The sequence below is a fragment of the Diceros bicornis genome, chromosome 3, assembly GCF_020826845.1.
Source record: "Diceros bicornis minor isolate mBicDic1 chromosome 3, mDicBic1.mat.cur, whole genome shotgun sequence".
In the NCBI taxonomy this organism is placed as follows: domain Eukaryota; kingdom Metazoa; phylum Chordata; class Mammalia; order Perissodactyla; family Rhinocerotidae; genus Diceros; species Diceros bicornis.
The window spans coordinates 87,675,344-87,703,214 of record NC_080742.1 but is presented as its reverse complement, the minus strand read 5'-3'; the positions used below and the strand labels follow the sequence as shown (position 1 = coordinate 87,703,214).

At 37.0% G+C, this 27,871-nt stretch overlaps 1 protein-coding gene across 3 annotated transcripts in view; it reads left to right on the top strand.

Annotated features, from left to right (window-relative positions):
- The window catches only part of KDM7A (lysine demethylase 7A), a 124,757-nt gene extending 98,618 nt beyond the window's left edge, over positions 1-26,139 (top strand). For all 3 annotated transcript variants that reach the window (XM_058531290.1, XM_058531280.1, XM_058531299.1), the window contains 11 exons: positions 2,039-2,130; positions 4,687-4,776; positions 10,668-10,877; positions 12,406-12,530; positions 12,739-12,893; positions 14,126-14,223; positions 14,699-14,847; positions 14,988-15,196; positions 16,564-16,649; positions 18,659-18,932; positions 19,590-26,139. In XM_058531290.1, the coding sequence (XP_058387273.1) occupies positions 2,039-2,130; positions 4,687-4,776; positions 10,668-10,877; positions 12,406-12,530; positions 12,739-12,893; positions 14,126-14,223; positions 14,699-14,847; positions 14,988-15,196; positions 16,564-16,649; positions 18,659-18,932; positions 19,590-19,684 (1,583 nt within the window). In that variant the 3' untranslated portion in view covers positions 19,685-26,139. The remainder of the gene's footprint in view (positions 1-2,038; positions 2,131-4,686; positions 4,777-10,667; positions 10,878-12,405; positions 12,531-12,738; positions 12,894-14,125; positions 14,224-14,698; positions 14,848-14,987; positions 15,197-16,563; positions 16,650-18,658; positions 18,933-19,589) is intronic.
- Positions 26,140-27,871: the final 1,732 nt, after the last annotated feature.

The window sequence follows — 27,871 nt, the reverse complement described above, 5'->3', positions numbered from 1 at the left end:
ATATAAACAGATTAAACAGTAAAGTCTATTCTAAATATTTGCTTCTTTTTCCATTTAAAAGTTACACAAGAAGAAAAGGTAAAATGAAAAGAAACAACAAATAACTTACTTCTCAGGATAGCATGCACAGAATTAAGTGATAAAACTCATTTATGGTTTCTTTCCTCAAAAAAAAACTCACTCTCTTTGGAAGGAAAGAGCAATGGAACCCCATCCGACACCTTGCAGCACAGTGTAGAGGCAGATGTCTTGACAGGGGTACAGGTGTATTCAGTGGAGGTAGGATCCTGTGGATGCAGAGGAACAGGTGCTTTCTGCACAAGACAGTCTCTGCCCCAGAAATGCATCCTTATCTTGAATCCCCGACTCTTTCAGTGTTTTCAGGTATTTTTCTTGCTTACAGGAATGTCACAATGGACCATAGAGTTGCCATATATAGTTTCCAGTGAAATACTGGACGGTCAAGTTCATAGTCTTATATCCAAGTAGAAGCCTAGAAAAATAGGAACACATAAATATTTAATAAAAACACTTATGAATGTCCTTGTTTTCTGGAAATAAAACCCAGTTACTGAACCCTCCAGATAAGATATTGGCAATTCAGTATTCAGAAAGTTCAGAGCACTTTTTCCATCTTTTTCCATCATACGCATGTGCACGCACGCGCGCGCGCGCGCGCACACACACACACACACACACACACCGGGTTGATGCTTTTTCCCCAGTGTCTAAGTGGGGCTCGTCAATCAACTTTTTAGAACAAATTAAGAATTTATCTGAAAGGCAAAGTCTTGCTGTTCTTGCAGCCACAAGCAGCAAATTGCTTAGTCTTAGCGTAACGATTTATCCTTTGTTTTAGGCCATTGACAGTTCAGAAATATTGAGGTCTGATCAAAAATATGACCTTATACATTAAAGACTTAAAAGAGATTACAGTAAAAAGATATTTGTAGGTCAAGTTTTAAAATGTTTTCATTTCATCAGCTGGCTCAGTACAGGATACCTGGCAATTCTAGTGAGTCGGTCCAGTCCCCTGCGGCTAGAGCTAAATGACCGTTACACCAACTGCCGTCGCCCTGGGCATTCATCCTGGAAGCAGGAGTGGTGGTCTTCTTACCCCACATTATGTTGTTCTTTCATCCCTGACCTTTTAACTTTCCGTTGTGGCCTGTTATTTGCCAGCTCTCAAAATGTTAAAAAGCTTATATGATGGGTTAGATGAAGGTAGATTGTATGAAACTCTTAACTGTGTTTAGTGTCAGTAATAATACAACAAGGAACCAATTTTGGATTTATGTAAGTAAATTAGCCACTGGGCAGAAGTTAAATCTTTTGCCTTTGCTTCAAGTTACCTGAATTTTAGACCACATCTAATGTATTTTGCATGAGTTTTAGATAATCAGTTTGGTTTAAAAACTCAGAAAAAACAGTCGTGTGTATGTGTGTACGTCTTTATCTTTACAATAGTGAAACATGTCATGCCCATAGTCAGTTGTATCAATCACACGCTGCATACACATATATTCTTGTACCGTTTAGAGAATTATAAGGCTCTCTCTCAGGTCACCTCTGCCCTAAGGAAACAAAAACAGCCTTGCCAGTACCTTATAAATGCTCAGCTATTTTCCTATTGCACCCTCTTCATTCCCTTCTCGAGAGAACCACTAACCTGACTTTTGTGATAATCCTTTTCTTCAGTTTTATCATCTGTGTCACAAACTGAAATAGTTTAATTGTGTCCATTTTTAGACTACATATGAATAGATTCATACTGACATTCTCTCGTGACCTGTTCCTCAGCGTTATGTTTGTGAGCTTTCTTCTAACTGGAGCATTTAGTACAACTGCGTTTGAAGTAATTACATTTCTTTTTTTTTTCTTGCCTTTTCAGTCAATTGTTTCTTATTTCACTGTTTTCCCTTCTATTAATTTGGAAGTTATACAGTTTGATATTTGGTGGTTACTCAGAATCTACAGTTAATCCCTTTGTCTTCAGAACCTGTTAACTTCTTTCCCCATTTCACTTCCATTTCCACAGAACTGAGAGAAGATGGTTTCCAGCCGCAGACTTACCTGGTACAGGGAGTGAAAGCACTGCACACTGCTTTAAAATTGTGGATGAGAAAAGAAGTAAGCTGTTTCCTTTGGTGAAACAATTGTTATTTTTTACATGTCAATATCAGGAGCACAGAGTCTTTATGGTGTTTGGGCAGCACTTGTGAGTAGCCGTAGTAGAGGGAATGGAAATCGTGGTTCAAATACAACCTGCATTTTATTATACATTATGTACACATGTACTGGTTTATGTTTATATTTATGAGAATAAAGTACCTAGATATTTCTTTAATCTTTAATCTGGAAAAGAAAGTAATTCAAGTATATCTAGGATATTGACTAAGAAGTGAATATGTAGGCATAGAATAATAATAAATAACTGAGTTCTCATAGTGTGCTAACCACTGTGCTTTTATATCCATAATCTCATTTAATCCTCAAAGCAGATATATGGGGTTGGGGTGCTATTATTATCCCCATTTTACATATGGGGAAGCTGAGGTTCAGAGAGTTTAGGGAACTTGCCCAATATCTGGTAGAGCTAGGACTTAAAACTAGGTCTCTGATTGCAAAGCCTGTCCTCTTATCCCTCTGCTAGACTTATGTAAAAATAAAGGAAAAGGGAGGTCAAGGTTTAAACAGGAGCTTTCCATTTTCATTAAAATGTGGTCTAGTTGTTTGCATTTGAGTCCCACCACCTCTAAGAGGTCATCCCAGATCTCCATTTGGAATTAGTTTGTCCTTCCCTTATGCTTCCATGGCGTATTTCTTGTGCCAGTGGACTTAAAAGTAATGTCTATAAAGTAATGTATGCATGTCCCCTTTACTGGGTTTATGAGCTCTTGAAGAACGGGACTTTCTTATCTTTATTTCCCTCCTGGAACTTTACACACGACACTTTAATAAGTGATAAATAGGTGAGCTGATGAAAATATATTTCCATACTAATTTCTTGAGTGTCCACTCGAAATAAAAATCCTGCTCTTAAGAGATATTGGGAGACAGTGATTAGGTTACTCGCCCAATAATTTTATACTTCCTTTCACTTTATCATTGCTATGTAGCCACTAGAGCAAGGCATTGTGGAAGCATTCGGGAAAGTAAAAATCATGTCTTCCAGTATCAAAGACATCATCATCTAGAAGACAAGTAAAGGCGTAAACAGATTACAAAACTATATACAAGATATATGTTGCAAAAACTCTGTAATTTGTCTCCTGCTAAAGGCTTTAGACAAGTTGTTCTCAAACTTGTGTGTTTATCAGAATTGCTTTTAGAGCTTTTTAAAAATAAACAAACTCTCAAGAGATTCTGATTTAATAGATCTAGGGTAGGATCTGAACCTCCGTTTTTAACAAACTTTGCAATTGATTTTGATGCACAGTAAAATTCATCGATAATAAATACTGTTAATTCATTGGCTTTGAAGTGTACTTTTAAAAGCATGAAATTTGCATTGAACCACCTGTTAACCTTGCTCTAAGATGAGAGGCAGCTCAGCATAGTGATTAAGAGCGTGGACTCTGGAGTCAGATGTTTGGATTCAAATCGCAGCTATGCTACTAATAACATAGCTAACCTCTGTTCCTTCAGTTGTAAAATGAGAATAATAGTAGTATCTCTGTCATAGTGTTGTTGAAAGGATTAAGAGTTAACACTCAGAAAGTACTTAACAGTATCTTACCTGGCACATCGTTAGCACCTAATGTTACTGTTGTCATTAGTTTGTTTTAACAAATTTTGCAAAAACCAAGGAAAGGATGTAAAGCAAAAGTAAAAACTAGTATGTCGAGTGCATCTAAAAAATCAAAATGTTCTTAGATACAGAGATTAATATTTGGAACTAGACATAATAAATAATGACAGTAGTTTGCAGTTCAGTAGGTATGGTAACTCACCAATTAATTCCTCTTTCCTGCTGATGGGATCTTTCTCCTGTTTTGTTTTTTGACTATTAAAAGAAAAGAGTTTGGGGCCAGCCCGGTGGCATAGTAGTTAAGTTCGTGCGCTCCGCTTCTGGCGGCATGGGGTTTGCAGGTTCGGGATCCCAGGCGCAGACCTACACACCGCTCATCAAGCCACGCTGTGGCAGGCGTTCCACATAAAGTAGAGAAAGATGGGCACGGATGTTAGCCCAAGGCCAATCTTCCTCAGCAAAAAAGAGGAGGATTGGCAACAAGTGTTAGCTCAGGGCTACTCTTCCTCAAAAAAAAGTTTACAAGAATTTATTCAAATTAGACATCCCATGAGAAACTATTATTTTAGTGCTTGTGTTCGCCCTTACAAATCTTTATGTATTATGAATTAAATGTTAGGCTTAATTACTAATTATAGTAGTAGTTAGAATTACAGTAGGCTTTGAGATATAGAGTACAAGGTTACTATTCAATATAGAGCAAAATGCACTGAAAGGCAAGTCCATCTTTAACTCAAGCTAAGAGGATTTTATGAGTGAATAAGGATCTCCTTAGAAGGTATTTTACCAACTCCATGACCTCTGAGACCTGGCTTATGAGTATTAGACTATGTCTGTAAAATTTAGAGAACCCAAAAATTGGCTTAGTAAATTAGTTTTTACATATTAAAGTGTAAGTAACTTTGGTTGTCTTATCTTTGTTAATCTAAATACAGCTTGTATCTGAACATGCCTTTGAAATTCCAGACAACGTTAGACCTGGACATCTTATTAAAGAACTTTCTAAAGTAATTCGAGCAATAGAGGTAAGAAGGGCAGCTGTCATCTAAATGCTTGGTTACTATCTGCTTTGAGAAGCAATGGCTCTACCACCTCACTACAAACATTTTAAAACCCTTATACTCTTGGAAGAAATCAAATGAGCTGCGTCTTGGGAGGAGTCTCAGGTTTTCAGGCTTCCAAAGTCCTACAGAGAAATTTAGAGTATGGTATCATAGTGAAGTAATAAGGAAGCAGTTACCGGGTGATTTCAGGTTACTCCAAAAATAAAAAGTACAGAATAAACAAAACTTTCAGGTCCATTCATTTCCACTATGCAGAGATGAATACATGTTAAGTAATTAGAGAAAGAGAGAAAATGTAAGGTGAGTGAGCTGGGTGAAGCTGGGTTGGAAGGAGGGATGATATTAGTGGGGCGGGGCAAGGAGGTCCTCTTGACTGAAAATATTAGAGCAACTTGGTTAGGTAAATGCCCTTTGATAAAAGCCCGTAAAATCTGAGATTAGGTGTTTTAATTTATTAATTAGGAGCTATTCTAAGTATTAAAGAAAGGGTATTTTAATTAAAGTGATTCTTCAAGAAGGTGATTCTGTTATTGTCTAGCTTGAACTGAAAGGCAATTAAGTTGGGGAGTGGAGGCTAACTACTAAGTTAACAGCTTAGATTAGGGCTGTATTAAGAAAGGTGTGGGTCTATATGAAAAAAAATTATTAGTCTTTACTAAGGAAAGTAAAGCAATACTTGAATAAATTGGAGGGTCATTTCTGAAATATGTCAATTCCAAATTAATATTACAAATTTAAAATGGTAAAATATACCTGGAAGAATAATTGGACAAAAATAGCCAACAAAGTATTTTTTTAAAAATTGGAGGGTAGGGAATACAGAAGGCAGCAAAATGGCCAGTAGAATAATGTGCAAGGAAAATAAACAGGTATTTCACTAAAGAAGAAATGGAGCTAGCCAATCTAATAAAAATGTGAAAAATATTTTCAATATGTGAAAAAGTATTCAACCACATTTTGCCAAATAATTTTTCACTTCATATGATCATTTATCAGATTGGCAAAGATAAAATTCCACATTCTTGCCCCGCTGGTAGGAAGGATAAATTAGTTTATGTTTTCTAAATGGCATATCCCTTGACCTAGCATTTTCACTAATAAAATAAATAAGAGGATTCCAAATAAACTTGGTAGATTGACCATACCTGCTTACCACTGTCACCTCTTAGAACCAAAATGATTGTAAGAAATTAAAAAAAATCCCTGAAGACAAAAAGAATAATAGAGATGAAGACTTCAGCAAAATTTTGGAAGCTGGAAAGCAGATGTACAAGTGGGAACTGATTCAGCAGACCAGAGAGAGCTGAAACTTGTGTGGGCAATGGGAGAAGGGCAGAAGAAGAACCTTCAAAAAGTTCAAAATCAGGGACACTAGGACTCTGAATATGAGAGTGGACATGAGATTGAAAACATGATTGATTAAAGGTCTATTTAAGAAGCGAGTTGATCTCCAAATCCCTGCCTTAGCACATGCAGAAAACTAGAGGTTTAATTGTTTGGGAGGTTGAACTTGCGACTGGACTTCGGGACGCTGAGCCCAGCCGACAGAGATGGGTACCATACCGAAAACAAGAGGATTTGGTGACAGTCTACATAGTGAATGATTCTTCTTCCACTTGGCTCCCAAAAGACTGGCAGCCTGGCCTGTACCTCCCAGGCCAAGAAGGTCCTCTGATACTGACTATTTGAAACCTTCCAATGGAACAACTGACACAGGTTCCCACCACCAGTTGACAAAGCCCCACTCACACAGAGCTCCCAGTTAGCTTTTTTCTTTTTACATACAGTGAAATGCATAGATCATAAAAGTACAGTTTGAGTTTTGACGAAAGTATACACCTGTACCACCTGTATAACCAATACTCCAATTGAGATATAAATTATTTTCATCACCCCAGAAAGTCCTTTCTTGCCCCACTTCTAGTCAGTCTTTGACTGCCATAAGCCACCACTGTCCTGACCTCTATTGCTATCATCACAGGTTAGTTTTGCCTATTTTTGAATTTTACATAAAATTTACATGAATTTTACATAATCTTACAGTATATACTATTATATACTATTTTTGTGTCTGGCTTCTTTCAACATAATGCTTTTGAGATTCATTCATGTTGTTGCGTATTTCTTCTCTGTGTCAGTAGTTCTTTTTCATTGATGAGTAGTATTCCATTGAATGAATATACCACAGTTTGTTTTCCATTCTTCTGTTGATGGATATTTGGGTTATGTGCAGATTTGGCCATTATGGATCAAACTGTTATCAACAACCTTGTATGTCTTTTTGTGGTAAATATTTGTTTTCCTTTTTCTTGGGTAAATATCTGGGAGTAGAGTTGTTGAGTCATAGGGTAAGTGAATTTTTAACTTCATGAGAATCTGCGAAACAGTTTTCCAAAGTGGTTGTACCATTTTACACTCTGACCAGTAATGTATAGGAGTTGTGGTTCCATATCCTTGTCAATATTTGGTGTTTTCAGTCTTTTTAATTTTTGCTATTCTAGAGAGTATGAAACATTATTTCATTGTGGTGTTAATTTGTGTTTTCCTGAAAGCTAATGACGTTGAGTACCTTTTCAGGTGCGTGGCTATTTGTATATCTTCTCTTATGAGGTATTTGTTTGAAGGTTTTGCCCATTTGAAAAATTATGGGTTTTTTTTATATTGATTTGCAGGAGTTCATTATATATCCTGAACACAAGTTCTTTGTCCTTTTGCATGCATTCATTTATATATATTTTTAAATATATATAAATGTATATAAAATATATATAAAATAGTGAATATTTACCTACTGCCTGTGGCTTGTCTTTTTGTTATCTTAATCGTATCTTTTTATGCACAGAAATTTTAATTTTGAAGAAGTCCAATTTATAAATTCTTTTTCTTTTATAGTTAGTGTTTTTTTTCTGTGTCCTAAGAAATCTGTGCCCACCCCGAGGTCTTGAAGTTAGTCTTTTTTTTTTGTTCCTAGAAGCTTTTACATTTAGGTAAATGGGCAATCTCGAATTTTTCTGTATCTCATAAGGTGGTAAATCAAGGCATTATTTTTCCCCCATATGTTTATCTAGTTTTCTTAGCACTATTTCTTGAAACCAATTAGTTTTTCATGCTTCCCTTTTAAAATGCATAGAGAGCCAAGAAGAGTTTTGAAGGGAAAGACCAAAAATAAAAGAGAAAAGAAAAAAAAAGGATTCAAAGGAAACAATCAATAAACAAATGAGTCTTCAGCCCAAAACCCAGATGTAATTGATATCTTCAAGAGAGGAAAGAGTAAATATTTCCTCCATGAAAAAGAACAGAAGGCTATAACAAAGGAACATTCAAAGCAAAAGAAAAGATGTTCTTGGAAATTAGAAATATAATAGAAACAAAATTTAGTAGAATGCTTGGAAGATAAAGTTGGGAAAATCTCCCATAAAGTTAAAAAAAAAAAGACAGAAATAGGACAGAAAATTTAGAAGGTCACCATCAAAATAATAGGAGCTCCAGAAAGAGATAACAAAGAAAACAAGAAGATTATCAGAGGAATAATCAAAGAAAATGTTTTAAAATTCAAGGACACGTCTTCCCAGACTGAGAGCCCTACAGCATGCCCAGTAAAGTAGGCAAAAAAAGACCTATGCCAAGGCACATGGTGGTCAAATTTTAGAAAACATGTCACAGAGAATATCCTGTAAAGCATTAGCGAAGGAAGTATGGGTCATATACAAAGAATTGGGAATCAGAGTAATATCAGATTTCTCAACAGTAACACTACAGACTAGAAGACAGTGAAGCAAAGTCTTTAACATTCTGGGGTGAGAGGGATGCCAACCTACAAGTGTGTATTCAGCCAAGCTATAAGTCAAATATGATGGTAAGCTAAGGATGTCAAAGAGGCAAGATCTCAAAAAATTTACCTCCCATGTGTCCTTTCTCAGGAAACTCTTAGAGGGTGTGCTGTTCCAAAAGAGAGGGAGTAAACCAAAAAGAAGGAGCTCTGGAACCGATTCCTCAACAAATCCTGAGTACCTCCTGCATGCTGTGTACCATCTAGGATGCGCATAGAGCAGTGAACACAACAAAGGCCCTGCCCTCATGGAGCTTAGTAGGAAGAGGCTAGCCATAAATATTTTAACGTGTCAGGAATTGACAGGTGCTATGAAGAAAAATAAAGGAGGGGAAAAGGATAGGGAGTGACAGCCAGAGATGACAGTGGGGTTACAGTTCTATGTGATGCAGTGGGAGCAGGTTGGGAAAGGTCTTTGCTGATGTGTGCAGGCCCAGAGAGCAGCCAGTCCAGGAGGGATCAGGAGAATGAAAGCCTCCACATTTGTTGTTTATCTGAAATTCAAATTTAACTGAGTGTCTTGTACTTTATTTGGCATTCCTATCTAGGAGGGATGTCTCCAAGGAAAAATATGAAACTGATAAATTATCTAATATGTTAGAATGTTTGCATTCTTCTAGTGGAGAATTTTGCGATCAGTGATAAATACAAAAGAAAGCAGATGGAGAGTGAGGCAATTGTAAACTCAAAGGAAAGTCAAAGGACGTGAAAGAAAGGAAATGTAATAATAGTATGTTACTTGGCACTGGGTTGTAAATAGTTTTTACTGAGTTCAATTTAAATACTGAATATTGAAGGAAGAGGAAGTGTGTGTACATTTAGGAGAGATGTGCAAAGATTAAGACTTTATCTTGCACAGTAGGAATTCTGTGATATATGAAGCTGAAAAACCAAGAAATAGTTTAAACATGTTATTTAGAAATCTGGAGGCAAATAATTGAAAAACAGCAACAGAAAAAGCTACAAGGTGCTGGGTATATACTCAAAAGAAGTGAAAGCAGAAACTTGAACAGATATAAGTACATGCATGTTCATAGCAGCATTATTCACAGGAAGCAGCCAAAAGGTGGAAGCAGCCCAAATGTCCATCACAGATGCATGGATAAACAAAATGTGGTATATACATACAATGGAATATTATTCAACTTTAATGAAGGAAATTCTGACACATGCTACAACATGGATGAACCTTGAAGATATTATGTTAAGTGAAATAGCCAGTCACAAAGGGGCAGCCAGTCACAAAGGGGCAAATATTGTATGATTCCACTTTATGAATTTCCTAGAGTAGTGAAATTCATAGAAGAGAAAGTAGAATGGTGGTTGCCAGGGCTTGGGGGTAAGGAGGAATGGGGAGTTAGTGTTTAATGGTTACGGAGTTTAAGTTGGGGAAGATTAAACGTTCTGGAGATGGGTCGTGGTTGGACAACAACGTAAAATATACTTAATGCCACCAAACTGTACACTTAAAAATGGTTAAAATGGTAAATTACGTATATGTTATGTGGTACAAAATTATGTTATGTGTATGTTACTACAGTTAACAAAAAACTTGGAAGTGGTTGCCTCTGGAGAGTGGGAATCAGGGATGGGAAGGGTAGGTTGCTACTTTTGGTAATGTGCTTATAAAGTGTTAATTTTTAAAATACGTTAATGTGTGACTTTGGTTTAAAAAGCAATTATTGATTTGTGCAAATATGTATCTGAAAGAATGTTCGTCATAGGAAAAAACTGGAAGAAGCCTAAATAAACTACTGGTAAGCATTAGCCTTTAAATGAGCCTTTAAACACAGGCTTTAAAATGATACTGAAAATCAGGGAAATATGTTCACAGTATATTAGGTAGGGAAGAGAAGGAAATAAAGGTCTCAGCAAAGCTGTTTGAATCTAATGATTTGGTCTTTTTTTTTTTATCTGATTAAACTAATTGGTTTTTGTTTACTAAAATATTCTTATGACTTATTATTTAGTCAGGTATGTATGTGGCCCTGTCATAAAAATAGTCTGAATTTAATTCTTAAAGGAGGAAAATGGCAAACCAGTTAAATCTCAGGGAATTCCTACTGCGTGTCCAGTTTCACGATCCTCAAATGACATAACTTCCCCATACCATTCCCGACGAAAGATGAGGAAACTTCGAGACCATAATGTCCGAACTCCTTCCAACCTAGACATCCTAGAGCTCCACACAAGAGAAGTCCTCAGAAGACTAGAGATGTGTCCATGGGAAGAGGCAAGTATTATGTCTCATGATTATAAGAAGAGACTTGGTTGTTCCTGAAAGTTCTTTAGAAGGATAATGAAAGGATAATGAATGAAAATCTGGCCATTCTGGTTATCTGACTTTGCTTAGCATTGTAGGGTTCGGTAGTACTTATGCCCAGGACAGAGGACATGCTTCAGCTTTCTAGGCGTCCGTGTGGAGTAGGATGAAGAGATCTCATTTATTTGCTGACATGTTTATTGAGTGTTTACCAAATGCCAAATGCTCTTCTAGGCTCTGGAAAAGATACCAGAGTAAACAAAAAAAGTCTCTTCCCTCGGGTAGCGTCCATCCTGGCTCAAATTGGAAGGCTGGGAGACAGAGACATATACTAAAATAATGTAATTTCAGATAACAAGTGTTAGGAAGGAAGCCAGAACAATAGAGCAAGAGAATAAAGGGGCAGGGGTGGCTGGCTACTTGAGCTCCGGTGGTCGGAGAGCCTCCGACATTTGAACTGATACTTAAATAATGGAAGAAGTTGGATGGATACACAGATTTGAGGAAAAGTGTTGTGGGCAGAGGGAAGAGCAAGTGCGAAAAGCCTATCCCTGACTTAACAGCATCAGTGTGGGTGACTGGGAGACTATTAGAATAAACCCATTAAAGTTTGAGAAATGCTGGCCCAATGGACAAAGGGGAGAAGGTGGGGGGACAGTAAGGAGATCAATGGAGGGCCTTTGTAAAACGTGGTAATGAGTTTGTGGTGAGATCTGTCATCCATAATTTTACATCTTAAGTAGAGGATAGGCAGTAATTTAAAATGAATAAGATGAAATTTTAAAATACTTTAAAAAGTTACATAGAAAGTATAATTTTCTTAAATATTTTAAATTTCATATAATTGTATTTATACTATTTTAAGCTTTTGTTGTTGTTCTAAACCTCCTTAACCCATAGCCATCTGGGAGAAGATTTAGCTTATTATGAAAGGTTCTATTTATTACTAAAGAAAAAACTTACCGCAAAAAGGAAATATTCTGTATTAAAAACCAGCTATTGCTGTGCCTTTTTGTCACGTGGTGGCCTTTGTTCCTAGTGATAGCAGTGTGGTGACCTATAAGTTCCAGACAGTGCCTGGTGGGAAGACTAGGGATTAGGACAAGGATAAGGTGACTGGGAAGCACCCAGCAGCTAGCCCTTCAGCAGGAAGAAGCAAGGGAAAGAGAAAATACATTACGGCAGTGCTTCTCCAGCTTTTCAGCTTTCTGCAAGAGTGAAATGTCTTTGAATTTGCTTTATGCAAATTTTACGTTCTGCTTTATATAATGTGTTTTATTGTTGATGGCCCTACAGAAAGATGAACCATATTCATGTGTTGATTTTAGGAACCATTTAGTTTTCGTGCCACACCACTGTGTACCCCTAGCCTGGGCGGCTGCCTAGCACAGTTTGGGACGCAAGGCCATGGCGGGAGGTGGCGGTATACTGTTTTCCTTTAGTCAAGCCAGTGTATTTGAGGGAGGAGGTTAAGTAAGTTCTGTTTTTATACTTTAAGGACATCTTGAGCTCTAAACTGAATGGAAAATTCAACAAACATCTCCAGCCATCTTCCACAGTACCTGAATGGAGAGCGAAAGATAATGATCTACGATTACTGCTGACAAATGGAAGGATAATTAAGTATGTAAAGTAGATCAACGTGTGAGATTCGTTTTCAGTGGATCCCCTCTGTTCATTTAATCCTTAGTCCATACTATTGCACACCTGATTCAAATATGGGGAAAGCGTCTCACTTCTCCACTCTCTCTGTAAATTAAGGGGAAGGGTATATTGTTTGGCTACATAGTTGCACTATTTTTTGACTTGGTTATTTTCCCTCTATATGCAGAGATGAGAGACAGCCCTTTGCAGATCAAAGTCTTTATACAGCAGATAGTGAAAATGAAGAGGATAAGAGAAGGACAAAAAAGGCGAAAATGAAGATAGAAGGGATTTCAGGAATTGAGGGGATGGAGAATGAAGAATCTCAAAAACCACTTAAGAGTATGTTTGTTTTAATGGTCATTTTAAAGGTCTGTTCATTTCTAATGTGATAATATGTAAATAACTTGCTAATTTTAAAGTTCTTAAATTTGTAACAGGATTGAAAATTTTTGTGTCTCTAATACTCTTTTGAGAAATCTGAAGTATTTCATCAGGGAAAGGTTGATTGTGAATGCCAAGTGAAGTGTAGTGTCCAGGGAAGGTGTTACTGATGATGAGGACGTGTGCCGGTCAATGACATCTCTTCTAGTGACGGCTTTTGCAAGAGTCACATGAGAGCTCATGCATTTTATGGGCCTCTACTCCAAATAGTAAAACAGTTACAAGTTTAATGCAATTTCATAAATAATTTTAGCTAACGTGTATGTGGTTTTCAGAGTTAGGAGACATATATAATTGGCTGATCTGAAGCTATTAGTAATCCACGTGTTGTTTTGATTGCCTGTTGACAAGAAGGCCTCTACTTGGTTATTAATTGGTTTTATCAGTGTCACCAACAGTAATTCTTCCTACTGCTTGAGATTTTCTTTGAATGACATTTTAATTTCTCAGCATTTTTCAGGGCCTCCATATACCCTTCTGTTTTAAAAAGTAGTTAAATATTTTGGTAGTTGACAAGTAAATATTCCAGATAATTAAGGTCATTTAATTGATGTTGAACACCTCAATTCCTGCTGTTTCCAGGTAAATTTAGTATTGCTGTAGTGGGTGTTTCTGGATTGGTTCACATGCCAGGGTAAAGGCAGCTAGTCAGCGGCATTCATCAGACAGTTGCTGCGTGGTAGTGCCACGTGGGAGAGGGAGGCGGTGGTAAAGCCCAGTTTATAAGCTTGTTGAATTCACTATCTACTTGAATGCTTTCTAGGTTTAGGAGAGTCATCTTTTTGTTTTGTGTTGAGAAGAATTATGCAAAAGGGAAAGTGAAAAGCATCTTGTAGCTAATTTTACTGTTGGAGGTTTTTTTTGGAAAGAAATATAAAATGGTCAACCCACCCAAATAATGGATATATAGTCATGTTCAGTGAATACCACAAATGTTTTAAGAATACACTTCAGTCTGTATCTTGATCAGTTAGGGAGGAAGTCCTAAGGGAAGAAAGAAATGAAGGTGAAAGCAGTGAAAAAGGATGGAGCAGGCATGTTGAGACCTATCACGAAGCTGGACAGACTTTAGATTCACCGTGGTCATAAAAGTCTAATGACTTTCTTTCTCTCGTCCTCTCCCTTCTCAGGGTTTTTTACAAGTGTGAAATCGGAACTCAGGAATCGATCATCAGAATATTCTGATATTTCTGATTCAGAAGACTCGGGACCTGATTGCACTGCATTGGTACGCCCTAAACACTGTGCCTTGTGCATTATTTGATGGAAAGAAGAACATCTGCTTTCCTTTTCCTAGGAGGAAAGTGAATGACACCTCTTCCCAAAGTGTGTCTTATGACTTTGTGGCCCAGTGTCTTCCCTGTAGTTATCATTTTACACCCACACACACATCCTCATGTGACTACTTACATTTGACAAACGTAGCTTTTGTAAAGGGTGGAGGGAGATACTGTTCTTATGTTTATTTCTCATAGGTTATTTATTTACCTTAAAGAAAACTTGTACTATGTGTTCTTTACTAAGAAATTATATTACCGTAGTTACTAGAGATTTTCACTTTTTTGTATGAAGTACAAAAATAATTCTTTGATAATTAAGATTCTAACTTTCCCTAGATGGATGAAGTGTTTTGATTAGTTTGTACAGACTTGCTCAGATTTCTTATTATAGATTTGATTCCATTTAATTTTTTATTATCTCAGAAAAATAATTTTACCACTGAAGAGTCTGAAAGTTCAGGTGATGAAAAGAAACAAGAAATAACATCAAACTTTAAGGAAGAATCTAATGTGATGAGGAACTTACTTAAAAAGAGCCAGAAGCCATCTAGGAGTGAAATTCCTGTTAAAAGGTAGGCTTGCTGATGGTAGTAATCTTATATAACATTGTGATATAAATGACATGAAAACATTTTTTTAGTTTTAAATTTTACCAAAAATTTCCTTAGAATACATAGGCTCTTTTTCTTTTCCTTGATTATCTGCTCTTTAGGGAGTGTCCTACCTCCACGAGCACAGAGGAAGAAGCTATTCAGGGCATGCTGTCTATGGCAGGGTTGCACTATTCCCCATGTTTACAGAGGCAGATACGAAGCACAGACTGCAATGGTGAAGGAAACTCCCTCCAGGATCCCAGCAGCTGCCACAGCAGTAACCATGAAGTTAGGCAGCTGTATCGCTATGATAAATCAGTGGAATGTGGTAAGAAACATAAATTATCAGTCTCTAAAAAGTAACATATGACCCCCAACTTAATAGCTCTGTAATCTTCATTGAGGTTAGAGATTATGGATAAGAACTGTTTATTGCACATCTTTAGTTGGAAATGGTTTTAAGCATATTGGCCAAAAAATACATCATGTTAACAAATGTAAGATACAAGTATGTAAGGTGCAAGTATAAGAACTCAAAATGTAAGTTAACAGGTAAGAGTTGTGTTTACTGGCATAATACTACCATTGCTATTGTGAGACAGTATTATTTCCCTTTCATAAGTTGATCAGGGTGGCAGGAATGTTTTGGTGTCTTAAATGCTCTGCTAAGCTGGCACAATCAAAATCAACCCTTTTTCCTTTTATGGGAGGGGAAACAAGTTTTGAACTGTTTCTGATTGAGGATATTCTCTCTCCTACTTGAAAACGACGTATTAGGAAAGAGAGAAGACTCAGTGGCAATGTCACTGATGCCACATAGTGTTTTCTGTGCCTTTAGGGAAAAATTTTGTTTCCCTAAAAGTCTGAGGAGGATTGGGGAGAAGATGGTACTACATTAAAACTGAATGCCTGTTGTAGAAATTGTGTTCATTCCTGCCTAATTGTGTCAACTGTGTACCAGGAGCCCGACATCATTTCACTTAGTTCTTGAAATAACATTTTGATATACCATAATATAATTTTTACAGGTAAAGGAAAAGACTTAATGATATTAATTTAACTTGACCATACTTAGATAGCTGTTATTCAGTGGTGGTGGAATTTGAACCCAGGACCGTCTAATCTCAAAATCTTTGCTTATTGTATAAGAGGAAACTGAGGTTTAGAAAGGTTAAACAGCTTGCCTGAAGATGCATTGGTAACAGAAGAACTCAAATTCAAATCTGGGTTTGTCTGTCTTTTCACTATACCTTTCTGTCTCCCTGTAATCTCTTTGATGCCTTGAAAAGAAAGCTTCTATGGAAATACTGCAAAATTCAGGCAAACATATGCTTTGATTCTATATGGAAAAGTATACTGTTTTTAGAGACAGTGTATTGCATTTGGTTTTACATCTACGGCAGGTGGCCATAGAACTTGACTCTAGATCTTCCAGCATCTGACACAAAACCTGTCACATAAAGACAGTCTTTAAGAGAATTGAAAGAATCAACATGTTAGATTGTGAGCTGGTGTTTGTTTTGTTTTTGAGAGGGAAAGGAATGTGGTGAAAGTATGTGAATAAATACCTAAAGAGATAATGTATTAATTTTTTAATAAAATGTCAACATAAATTTGCTTTCAATTTTAAGCATTAGGCTTTGTTCTTTATAATCAAGTCTGTGTGGAGATAATTTAACTAAAACTTCTCTTTAGGATACCATGTCAAGACTGAAGATCAAGACTTGAGGAGTTCTTCCTGGATTAAACAATTTGATACAACTTCCAGATTTAATCTTCAGGTATATTCAAGATCTGAAGCATTAAAAGGAGATTTAGAATTGTCATTAACTCTGATTTTGCTTTCTCTTTTTAAACTGCAATCAGTGATCAACCATTAGATCTGGAAAGCTAAAAAATTACAATTAAATGCACATTTGAACAACTATCCATTTTTAGGAATTCTGATATAGTGACTAATGCGAGGCTCCTGGATAGAATGTGATCTGGAAAAGAATAGTTTATTCAAGGAAGTAGTTAAAAACTCCTGGCTGCCAATACCTTTAGGTTATGTCTGGCTGGAATGAAACATGAAAGGAAAAAGAAAGAAGTACCATGATCATCTCTTTTTAATGTCTGACATTGTTTCCTGAACATTTTTAGACGTTAAATTTGAGAATTTGACGACAGTTATGGATTCTCTTTCCAAAAAAAGGTTCATCTGTAAATACTGACTTTTGCTTACATTTTCTTATGGTGCCCCACCCCCACTGCAGACCGTCCATTGACTCCAAATTAAGAACCCCTGCTCCAAGAGAAGACACTTGATGTCTTAGGATCCCAGTGTATTAATGCTTATTCCAAACAAAATGAACCCAAAATAGCTTTTTAAAAAACCAAAATTTTACCAGTAGCACCAAACAAGGAAAGCAATACGACCTTTTGCTTCAAACTTGGAAAATGACAGCCAAAGAATCAAAATTCTCATGGGGCAGAGTGGAGTCCCCAACCTCTCCAACCCCAAGCATACTTGTAGTAGTGGACTTAGGAGTGGTTTTAGTTTTCTTCATTTGGCATATTTGTATTTTCTAAATACTTATCAATCACGTTTAAAATAAGAAAAAGAGCCAAGTTATTTTTTTAAGGCAAAGTTTTGTGAGTACAAGTTCTTTTAATAAGAAGGATAAGCTCCAGAATCAAAGGTCGAGTAAGAAATCCCTTAACTATTAATAATTCAATCATTCAGTGTATGATTTTATAGTGCCTCACTGGTCATAAAGTTTATAACTTATTAGCATTGTAAGATTCAGTATTAAAAGTAAACTATTATTTAAATCTAGCTATTGTTTTTATAATTGTCTTTGAAAATAAAGAAGTAGAGGGTAAATGATTAGCAAGATTACCTTAGAGAAAATCAAATTTCTTTTGCCTATAATCTAGAGAGGTATTATTATAGAGAGGCATGTCAAATCAGAACAGTTTCTTCGTGCTCAAGCATATTTCTAAGACTAATTTAAAGCAAGTCTGTGTTTAATGCTGTTTTTAAAACTTATTTGACCATTACAGAATCATAAATTTATTTTACATTGCACACACACACCCCCTCTTAAAACTAGTTTCGTGAAACATCACATCTGCAGTATACTCTTTTCAAGTTTTGTGTTTTCCTTTCCTCTTTTAATTCTGGTCATGACCCTCTCTGTTGATTTCAAGACCCACCATTCAGTAGCTCTGTCTGTTTGTTTCCTGACAGTTCACTCAATAGTCTTAAGAGACTGAAGGAAGAATTGTTAAAGAAATACCAGACTTGGGGCTCAGGAGCTAGGGATTTTTTAGCAAAATACAGTGGAGATGAATCTTACAGAAGTTAGGTTCTGAAAAAGATAATACATTACACCATGAGAGGTATATGGGAACTGTGACATACTGAGGAAGTGGTGGGTCCACATCTCTCATCCACGTGTTCCTTTCACGGCACATCAGAGTACATGCTGACTAAGTCCAGGATAGTTTGTTTAAGTTATTAATATTCTCTCTCTTTATTAGATGTATACATATTTGTTTTTTTAATGTTTTCTTCTTAAGTTATGATGCAACTACAAGACTTGAATCCTTCATAGCTGTTAGGTTTTGGAGTGAGACACCCATCATGAAGGGGTGGTCGTCTATGGCTACTACATGTTAAGAAAACCAAAGTTTAGTAGTCTATTTCTTCTCTCTCTTGACCTGCTAATGCATAGAGAGGTTAAATACCTCACTTATCTTAAAGGAACTCTGAAAATTCAGCCTTATTTCCCTCCTTCTTCTTCAGGATCTAAGTAGAGGCCAGAAATGCATCAAAAAGGAAGGTTCATCAGAAATCAGTCAGAAGGTACAAAGTAGGAATTCTGTGGACAGCAGTGGCTCAAGCCCTCAGAATGGAAAATATACTCAGAATTCAAGCTTGATTTCAGGGGCATGCCAGATCAGTAATGGCAGTACAAGCCCAGAAAGGCCAGTTGGTGAAACTTCCTTTTCAGTGCCCCTTCACCCCACCAAGAGACCTGCGTCAAATCCGCCACCTATCAGCAACCAGGCAACAAAAGGTAACCTTCACCTGTTTGTAGGTTAAGCATATTTCTGACTGTGTCTGATGGTGACAGTGGCAGTCTGGATAGACGTAGTCTCTGCACTCAAGTTGCTCACAGCCTGATGCATCGTGGACAACACGGTGATTGCAGTATGCACAGGTTACTGTGGGAACAGAGAGGAGGATGCCTCAGTCAACCCTGAGCATCAGGAGTGGCTTTCTGGAGGACAAGGTAGATCCTGAAAAGGATGATAAGGAGTTAGCCATGCTGAGTTGAGGGAAGTAACAGGATAGACAGCATCGAAGGCAAAGGAGATAGTATGACCTACGGTACAAAGGTGAGAAACAGTCCATGGGGTGTTTATGAAACTTCAGGCAGTTTTGTTGCTGAAGCACAGTTTGATGCAAGATATGGTAAGAGCTCATGCTGAAGACATAGGCAGGGATCAGACTGTGGGAAGGCCTTGTAGGTCTTGTGAAGGAGGTTGGCCTTTATCTCTCGTGTGATCAGATGGGAGGGTTTTGAACAGTGGAATTCCAGGAGTGTGACTTTGCCCATTCAGAATACCTAAAAGGCTCGCTTGCTGTATAGCTCTCTCTTTAAGTCTTCCAGGTGCTGTCTGTCAAGTGTGACTTTCATTATTATTTACACTGTTGTTGATGTTTTATATAGGTAAGCGTCCAAAAAAAGGAATGGCAACAGCCAAACAACGTCTTGGGAAGATTCTTAAGTTGAACAGAAATGGCCATGCACGTTTCTTTGTGTGACGGAGCTGCTGTTGTGGCCACTCTTCCCTTTGGAGACCAGTCTCGGGGGTGCGGGAGCCTGGAGCTTCAGCTGTGCCCCCCTGAAGCAGTCTGCATGTACAGTAGAGAACACTGCCTGAAGAACAAAGCGAACCGATGCTGCATTTTCACTGTGCCACACCCACTCAGCAATAACCCTTTGGACCTGGTGGGGGAGAGGAAGAAGGAGGGTAGAACCTTAAAAAGAGACCTTGAACTGGAAAGGGTCTCTTGTCAGGGCTTGAATTTCATTTTGTTGTTGGTAGTGTCTTGATTTATTTTCAGTGGTAGGGTAAAGAATTATCAATAATTTATTTAACAGATTTTTTTTTAAAGTTAACAGCTTTTAAATTCTTTCTTTTTTAAATCTATTTATTTGGAAGATTTCTGGAGAAATATCTCACTAATTTAGATGTAAGAATGTGAAGGTTTTTAAATTATTTTTGATAGTGTGTGTGTTACATGTGGGGAAGAGCCACGGTAACGGTAACTAGTCTGGACTCTTAAATTTGATATTCAGGTTAAAGTCTTAAACAGGGATTTGATGCATTAATTATTTTAAATTAAGATGTATATGAAAATCATTTTATTTTATATATTTCATGTGTTTTTTATAAGCTATTAGCTTCGCTTTTGCTAACATCCAAGGTGCATACTGTTATCCAGGTTGATTCATTACCTTATATCCCACTTCTCTCTGCACTCCCCATCATTTTGTGATGACATAACAAGACTCTTCTCTTTGCAGGGAAACACTTTCATAGCCAATGTGTAGGAACTACATAAAAGATCCCACATTTCTCATTTTGTTTGACATTGCAGTTTTCTTCCAAATGTAACATTAGGCTTCTTGCATTTTCATTTTTTGCTGATGATATCTGGGTCCCAAAGAGAACAGCTTTAATATCTTTTTCCTACTTGTGGGAAAAGTATTATAAGTTTGGTTAATTTGTCATGTTTGTAGTTTTTCAAATACATTTGTAACTACAGAGGGCCTTCTTCATACTGCTGGTGTTGGAGGGCAGGACCAACATCGTATTTTATGATGCTTTTATTCTGTGTACCTAATTTGTTGGAAAATATGAAATATGAATTGACTTAGTATATTCAAGTCTGCATAATAAGCCGTAATAGAATAGGACTAGACTACATTCAGTTGTATAGAAGCAAGCATGATGGAGTAGATCTTTTGCGGGGGGTGTGTGTGTGTGTTTAGCTTTTCATTTCTTAACCTTATTTGGAGTAAAATGGGTGCTTCTTGCAGTTTCTTCCATCTATCCCAACTTAACTAGTGGATATGGAGGTTAAATATCTGATTGAGCTTTAAGGAATCACTTATCTCCTTTATGCACAATTTTTACTAAATGCCAGTTTTCAGTTGGTCGTAATAGCTTATATTTTCCTCCCCCCCCGCCCCTGGCATAAAAATTGGTGATTTCTGAGGGTGGGATGGAGATATTCCCAATTCTGACAATAGAGCATTTTACAAGTTCCTACAATGAAAATGTAGGCAAATATGATAAATTTATTTTTATGGAGAAGAAATATGGCCGTTTTATGGATTTGTTTTTTTTTTTACTCAGCAAGCTAGTGGAACTTTCTCTTCTGTATTAAGTATCACTTGAAGAGCTAAGAAAAAAATCTGTACCATCATCTTTCATGGTTGCATTCAAATGTGTAGTTTCAAAGAGAAACATTTCTTACTTTGTCTTCATTCCGATATTTCATGGAATAAATATGAAATTAAGGCTTATGAATTAGCCTTTTTGGTCCAAGTAACTGGACCAAAGTCTGGGTCTCATCTGGGTGTCAGGAAAAAGAATTATTATGGAAATACTAAATCTCTATAAATGGCCTACTTAAACTCTGTCTATACTATGCCAAAACTAGTTAAGAGATGGGTACAATCAGTTATTTGATTGGTCGTTGGATCTCAAGATGTCAAAAATTTGGGTATGACTAATTCTCCCACCTTCCCCACACAATATATACTGTGACGTTTTGGTTTTCTGTAGACACCATTTTAGTATTACAGTACACATGTTTTTGTTTTGGTTTAAGAAATAAGAATTATAATTTCTTTTCCAGCTACATCAAGATCTGAGTTCTTTTGTTTTCTTTACATTTTTCACAGCTCTAAGTACTTTTATTTACCTTACTTTTTTCTTTTAAAATAAAAATTAAAATGAAACAATTTATTCTTACAAATTAAAGTTGTGGCCAGTATCTGCCCTGTGTACTTAGGCTGGTAAATACTCATTTTAAGTAGCCAGTATGTAGAACTTTTTAAGTGAAGTTACTGTGGATTCATTTTTGGCAGTTTTAGCTCATTAACTGGCTAAGTTAAAAAAATCTTTCAATAAGGTAATATAACCACTAAAACAGCGTACATTTATCCTTTTCTAAGTTGGTGAAAATTCACCACTGACCTAGTGACTTGCCTAGTCAAACCTCTTATAAAATTAATTGCTGTGATGCATCCCTTTATCTCATGGAAATGTCTGAACTTTGAGGTAACTGCAGACAGTTAACTATTAGACAAACTTTCATCTTTCCCTCAGTCTCATTTATAAAAAATACTACCATATAGACACTGCAACTTAAACAGGAGACAGCAGTAGTGGCATTTAGCTAGTTATAAGCAAATACAAATAGATAAAACAATTATGATTTAGCATATACAATTTTAATTGTAGTAGATAATAATTTTCCTGTCTTCATTTAAATAAGTGACTTCTGTCAACCTGGGATCCACTGTACTGTAATTCATATTATCACATCATAATATGCTCTCCGGTATTGATTAATGATGTAAACAATACAAAGCTGACAATTTATAATAGTTCAGTATCCTAGAAATACATTCAACTTCATAAGCATCAGTTAATTTTTAAAGCATACATACAAAATTGAAAATTCTGACCAAAATCATCTTATAAACTCAGAGAGAAAACAATCCCATCTTTATCACTACTTAAATACTTAGCTTGACTACTGTTCTATTTTTTAATAATCCTAATTATTACCTTTTTAATAAACTCTACTGTATTTATTCATATGAGATCAGCAGGTATTTCTCAAACATCTTCTATGTGCCCAGCACTACTTAGTACTGTGGGGGAATATAAAGTTGAAGTTGTGATCTCTGCCCTTGAAGGTATCTTCTGCAGGAAATAAGCAGTATTATTTTCACTTCTAAGCACACTTAAGCAAAAGAGGACGCACTCATTAAAAAAACAGCATAATTTTATTAGTTTCAACTGAGATATACTATACAGCCATAGAAACAGAAGTATAAAATTTTTTAATTTTTAAAATTTAAAAAATATTTCAAAAGTTAATAATTTCATGTTGGTAATAGAAGGACATGGTATAGCATGGAAGGGAGCAGAAGACCTGGGATTTTGTCCAAGTTCTACCATTTATCTATCAGCTGTGTGACCTTGAATAAGTCACTTATTCTTTTGGAGTCTTAGTTTTCTCATTTGTAAGTTTAGATAAAAATACGGTTAAAAAGGATAGAAAAGCATTCTGTAATCTATTAACACTTCATACTTGCAGATAAGTTATTGTTATTTAATTTACAGCTAATAATTACTGAATGCACGTTTGTATGCATTTTTAAATGAAAACTGCTATTACTCATAAAATTTATTTTATATCAAATATATGCCCAGAGCATGCTACCTACAAAATCTGAAGAATCTCTAACAAGGTGCTGAATTAAATTAAATTCAGAATCAATGCTTGAAGTGAAAGAAAAGGAAGTGAGTTAGTTTATGGATAAGAGTAGAGTGTTTATCCTCAAGTAAGTAGTGTTTATCTTCAAGTAATCATCCAGACAAAGTAATTGGAAGATAGTCTTAGGTTTTTCTCAAGAGGAATTAGGACAGTACTGCTCCCCAGATTCTGCATACTCTTCAGGCACTAGAGAAAAGTAAAATAAGTCGTGGAATAAAATGATTTAACAACTACCCATGGAACTCGGGGGAAAAATAAGGTGGTTAGAAAGCTGGGAATCAACAAAGACAGCTTAGGGTTGGCTAACCACGGCTTGTTGGGTAGAGAGAGGAACCACTGTGGCAGTATAGGAGAGGAGACTCAACTGCTTATCTTCAAAACAGAAGATTCTGCTTTTTTCAAGAGATGCTCTCTATAGTGATAAGACTGCTCCCCAAAGTATGGATGAGTGAGTGTATGGCCCAGTCTACTACTGCCAGAAATACCTATTACAATGTGTAGGCATTTTACGATGTCCTATTAGGAGATGAGGGCTTAATAATGTAAATCTGAATTTTTTTACAAAATTCATTTTTCTCATTAAATATTAAGCTAATTGCTCTCTTCAAAAAGAGAACCTAAAGATGACCAGTCCTTTTCGCATGCCTCAGACCTTCATCTAAAGCAATCTTGAGAAGGTTGAGCATCAGATCTTTAACTTAGTACAAGAGTGTTGCCAGTAAGTGAAGGAGACAAATGAAACCCAGATAGGGCAGTGATTCTGGGCCTGGGTCACAGTGGATCCCAGCCTTCTGGTACTTGCTTCCTAAAATAGCCCCTGTTCTGTGATGCTGCAGCCTCTGCTCTTCCTGTGGTGGATGATGTGCTTCCCAGAATCCAGGTGGAAAGAAGGGGAGGAAGTAAAATACTCACTACATTGCTGTTGGATGTAATGTAATTTAATATGTAGCCTTACTAAAAACCCTTCCCTTATTGTAATTTGTTCTTCAGTGAACGTCGTGCCATATCTCAAATATTTGATATCCCTTATATAAACAAATTTTTTAAATTAATGTCATTAAGAAGCAAATGCCTGTTTCCAAAGCAATTAGCCTATCGTGATTGACTGTGGTTTTACTCTTGTAGTATTTTTTTCCTCTTTAATGGGTAGGGGAAAATAATACTCGTTTACCTGCATTCTACCTGTTAGAGTCTCCCTCTCACCTTTAGTGCCCTTTCTAGTGTCCTAAAGCTTTGTCTTCACAAGTGCAACATTAAATTTTTTTGTTAAAACCTTTTTGAAACTATTCAGTGATTCTTCCAACAAATTTATCCACTCTGCACTATTTCACTAGTAAACCCTGGCTACCACGTAGCCCTTGACCTCCAAGTAGTTGACCTATGCAAGACCTGTGACCTTCTGAACTCACTTTTCTTTATTCCAGAAAGCAGTCCTAAATGGAACTTTTATCACAAAGATAAGCCTTGCCTCTACCCAGTTGTATTTTGGCCATTTCCTTTTCAAAATGTCAGCTATTTTCCCCCAAGATTTTTCACCAAAATAATGATCATAAGTGCTGGAATATATAATATTTTGCAGGAATAAAATAACCCAGACATACTCTTGTATTTCTTTGGTGGCTTTTGGTTACCAGCATTAAGTGTAATATATAAGTTGATTCCTCGCCTAGAATCATTTCTTCCCTCTAAGATTCATGAGTAGCCTTTTATTTTTACAAAGCATAGGTATAACTTCCACATTATAGTCAGGGACCTGAGGTATAACTTGCTAAGTGAACCCCAAGGTTATTTTATCTTGCAAAAGAAACCTAAACCAAACTAAGGGCCTTACATTTATGGTTAGACTGAATCAAAAGCTATAACCTCAGTTTTTCCAAAAACAGCTTCTGACTGCAAAAGCAAGTCATGCGGTTGTTAACAGGTATGAAATAGCACTGATCAGGAAATGCACACGCAACTTTGCAGACTGTGTTTCCTTCCGAAAAGACTTTTCTACTTTTAATATAAATTAAGCCATAACAGTTTCATGCTGTGGAAATAGGGTGAAAAGGTTCATTTTGAGAGATTATATAATATGAATTTTCACATTTACTGTGAAAGGTCTAACTTTGCCAGTGCTTCAGCAGGTTTTATTTTGGGGGGGTGGGTAGAGGGTGGTGGTGGGAGGGGTAGTATTGGTTTTAGGTGTTTTAAATCTGTGAAATTTGAAACAGGGACAGTTGTTGGCTATGGTATTTACTAGTTTTGTAGTCATGTTTTGCTAGCCTGACTGACTTTCCTTAACTGATTTATATGCCCATGGTCCAAGGCAACTGTTACCCTTTCTTGTTTGGGGTGTCTGCGGAGTAGTGTCTTGTCTGTATGTATAGGCAGTCAGTGTGTGTGCACATGTGTGTCCTTTGAATACAGAAGCACACTGTGACAACGGAGTGGGGTGTGGCTGGGAAGCGGGATGCTGAAGCTTTAAGAGCATTTTTTCCCAATTCATAGCAGTATTTCCCATCTTTTGCCTGCAGGCAGGGAAAGTGTACAGTATTTATTTTGTTTCTGTTTTAAATTTGTAAGTCTTTAAGTAGCTTACATTGATTATTATAGGGGAGGACAAGTGACTTGTTTAAAGTTGTATTTGATATTCTTACTTTCCAATTTCTGTACTTTAAAATATTAAAATTAAAATTGTATTACTTCTGTTTTGATATTTTTAGCCCTCGGTGTTTTTCTTTTGCTCATTTTGTTTGAAAGTATAAATGTCAAAAGTTGTATAAAATGTGTCTTTGAAAGAAAAACATCTGAATTCTATATTCAATTCTGATTTTCTGTTCCCTTTTTCTGCTTATTGAATCATGGGAGAATTATTTCAGAATGTGAAAAACTGTCAAACTTATGCTCCTTACTATTTCTGAGGATTTAAATGTGGAAAGTAGTGGGTCTTATTCTTTTATTAGATGTGTTGCTGAGGAAGCAGTTGGTGAAAGAGAGGACAGAAAACGAAAGGGTAATTGGCAAGATGAGGCCATGCTGTGGCCATGGATGCGGGTGCTCCCCCATGGACATTTAAGGGCACTCATTGTCCCCAACCTGGGCACCCCACAGATATTCTTTGAGCACCTGCAGTATACCAGTGCTCTTCTAGTGCTGGAGCTACAGGAGTGAACAAAACAAAGCCCCAGTCCTCCAGGAGCTTATGGTAGAGGTGAAAGGCGTGGGAGAGCAAGGCACCGCTGTGACCTGGCACCCAGTGAAGGCGGGGGTGGAAGTGCACATTCAGCGGGAAGGACAAGTTCCGTTGTGGACGTGGTGCTGTGGGAGGCCCGAGAGCCAGGTCTGGGTTGATCGTGAGTGTGGTGAGGCCTTGCCTGTGGCGGATGAGAGAGGAGCCACAGACCAAGGAGGAAGGAGCACTGGGGGCAGCACTTCAGGGCAGAAGAGGGGCCTGGGAAGGGGGCAGGAAGTGGGCGGAGAGTCCACTCTGGAGGAACCAGAGTGCAGAGTCATGGAAACCCAGGTGACAGAAGGACCAAGGCCTCTGCTCTTCCTAGACCTGACGCCTGCAAGAGAGTAGCATTCCCGAGTGCTCACTTGGATGCACTCAACAGCTGTTACAAAGCACGGTTACACTTCCTCTTCTTACTGGCCTGCTTGCGTCCAGCTGAGTGAAACCTAAATCTAACAAATCTGTTCTTCTTTTGTAAAAATCCATGTACTATCTGTAAACCCGAGGGCTGTTACCCGTCATCAAACTCGTCTGTTATAATGAATTAATTTTCAGGACCTACTCTCCTTAGACTTTTAGCTTAATTTTTGTGTTTCCACCAAGCAGTGAGACTGAGATACATCCAACACTGTGGGATGTGGGGTGTTCCCAGTCCTCATTTTAGAGCGGGAAGAATCGGTCTATGCTGCAGGCAAGGTTTTGAACAGAAGCCCTCATTTTCTTAATTTTACTCCATTTGAGTACTTACTGTATACAGGGCATATTTTCATTTCTTCCTCACAATAACCCAACGAGGTAGGGGCTATGCTCCCCATCCTACAGCTTAAACCAAGGCCAGAAAGGGTAAATAGCATGCCCTGGTTCACACTGCTAATAAGTCAAACTGAGATTTTCATCAAAAACCTAACTCTAAAGGCCATGTTATTTCTTCTGAATTGTCTTTCTCTCTTTTTAATTATTACATACTTTTAATTATTAAAAAGGAATAGATGGTCCTTAGGAATGTTTTGTGTTCTAGAAATTCCTTTGTAGGCACCCATTTTGGATTGAAAATATATTTTCTTACAGAAGTTTTCTGTCACTCAGCTTTGAGTCTGTACTTTTCCAGGGGCTAGGCACACAGGAAAGAATGCTGTTCATCTTCTAGGATCCCAGTTTCTAGTGAAGATCAAGCTGTAAACTAGGGATATGCTATACTGTTACAATACATGAAC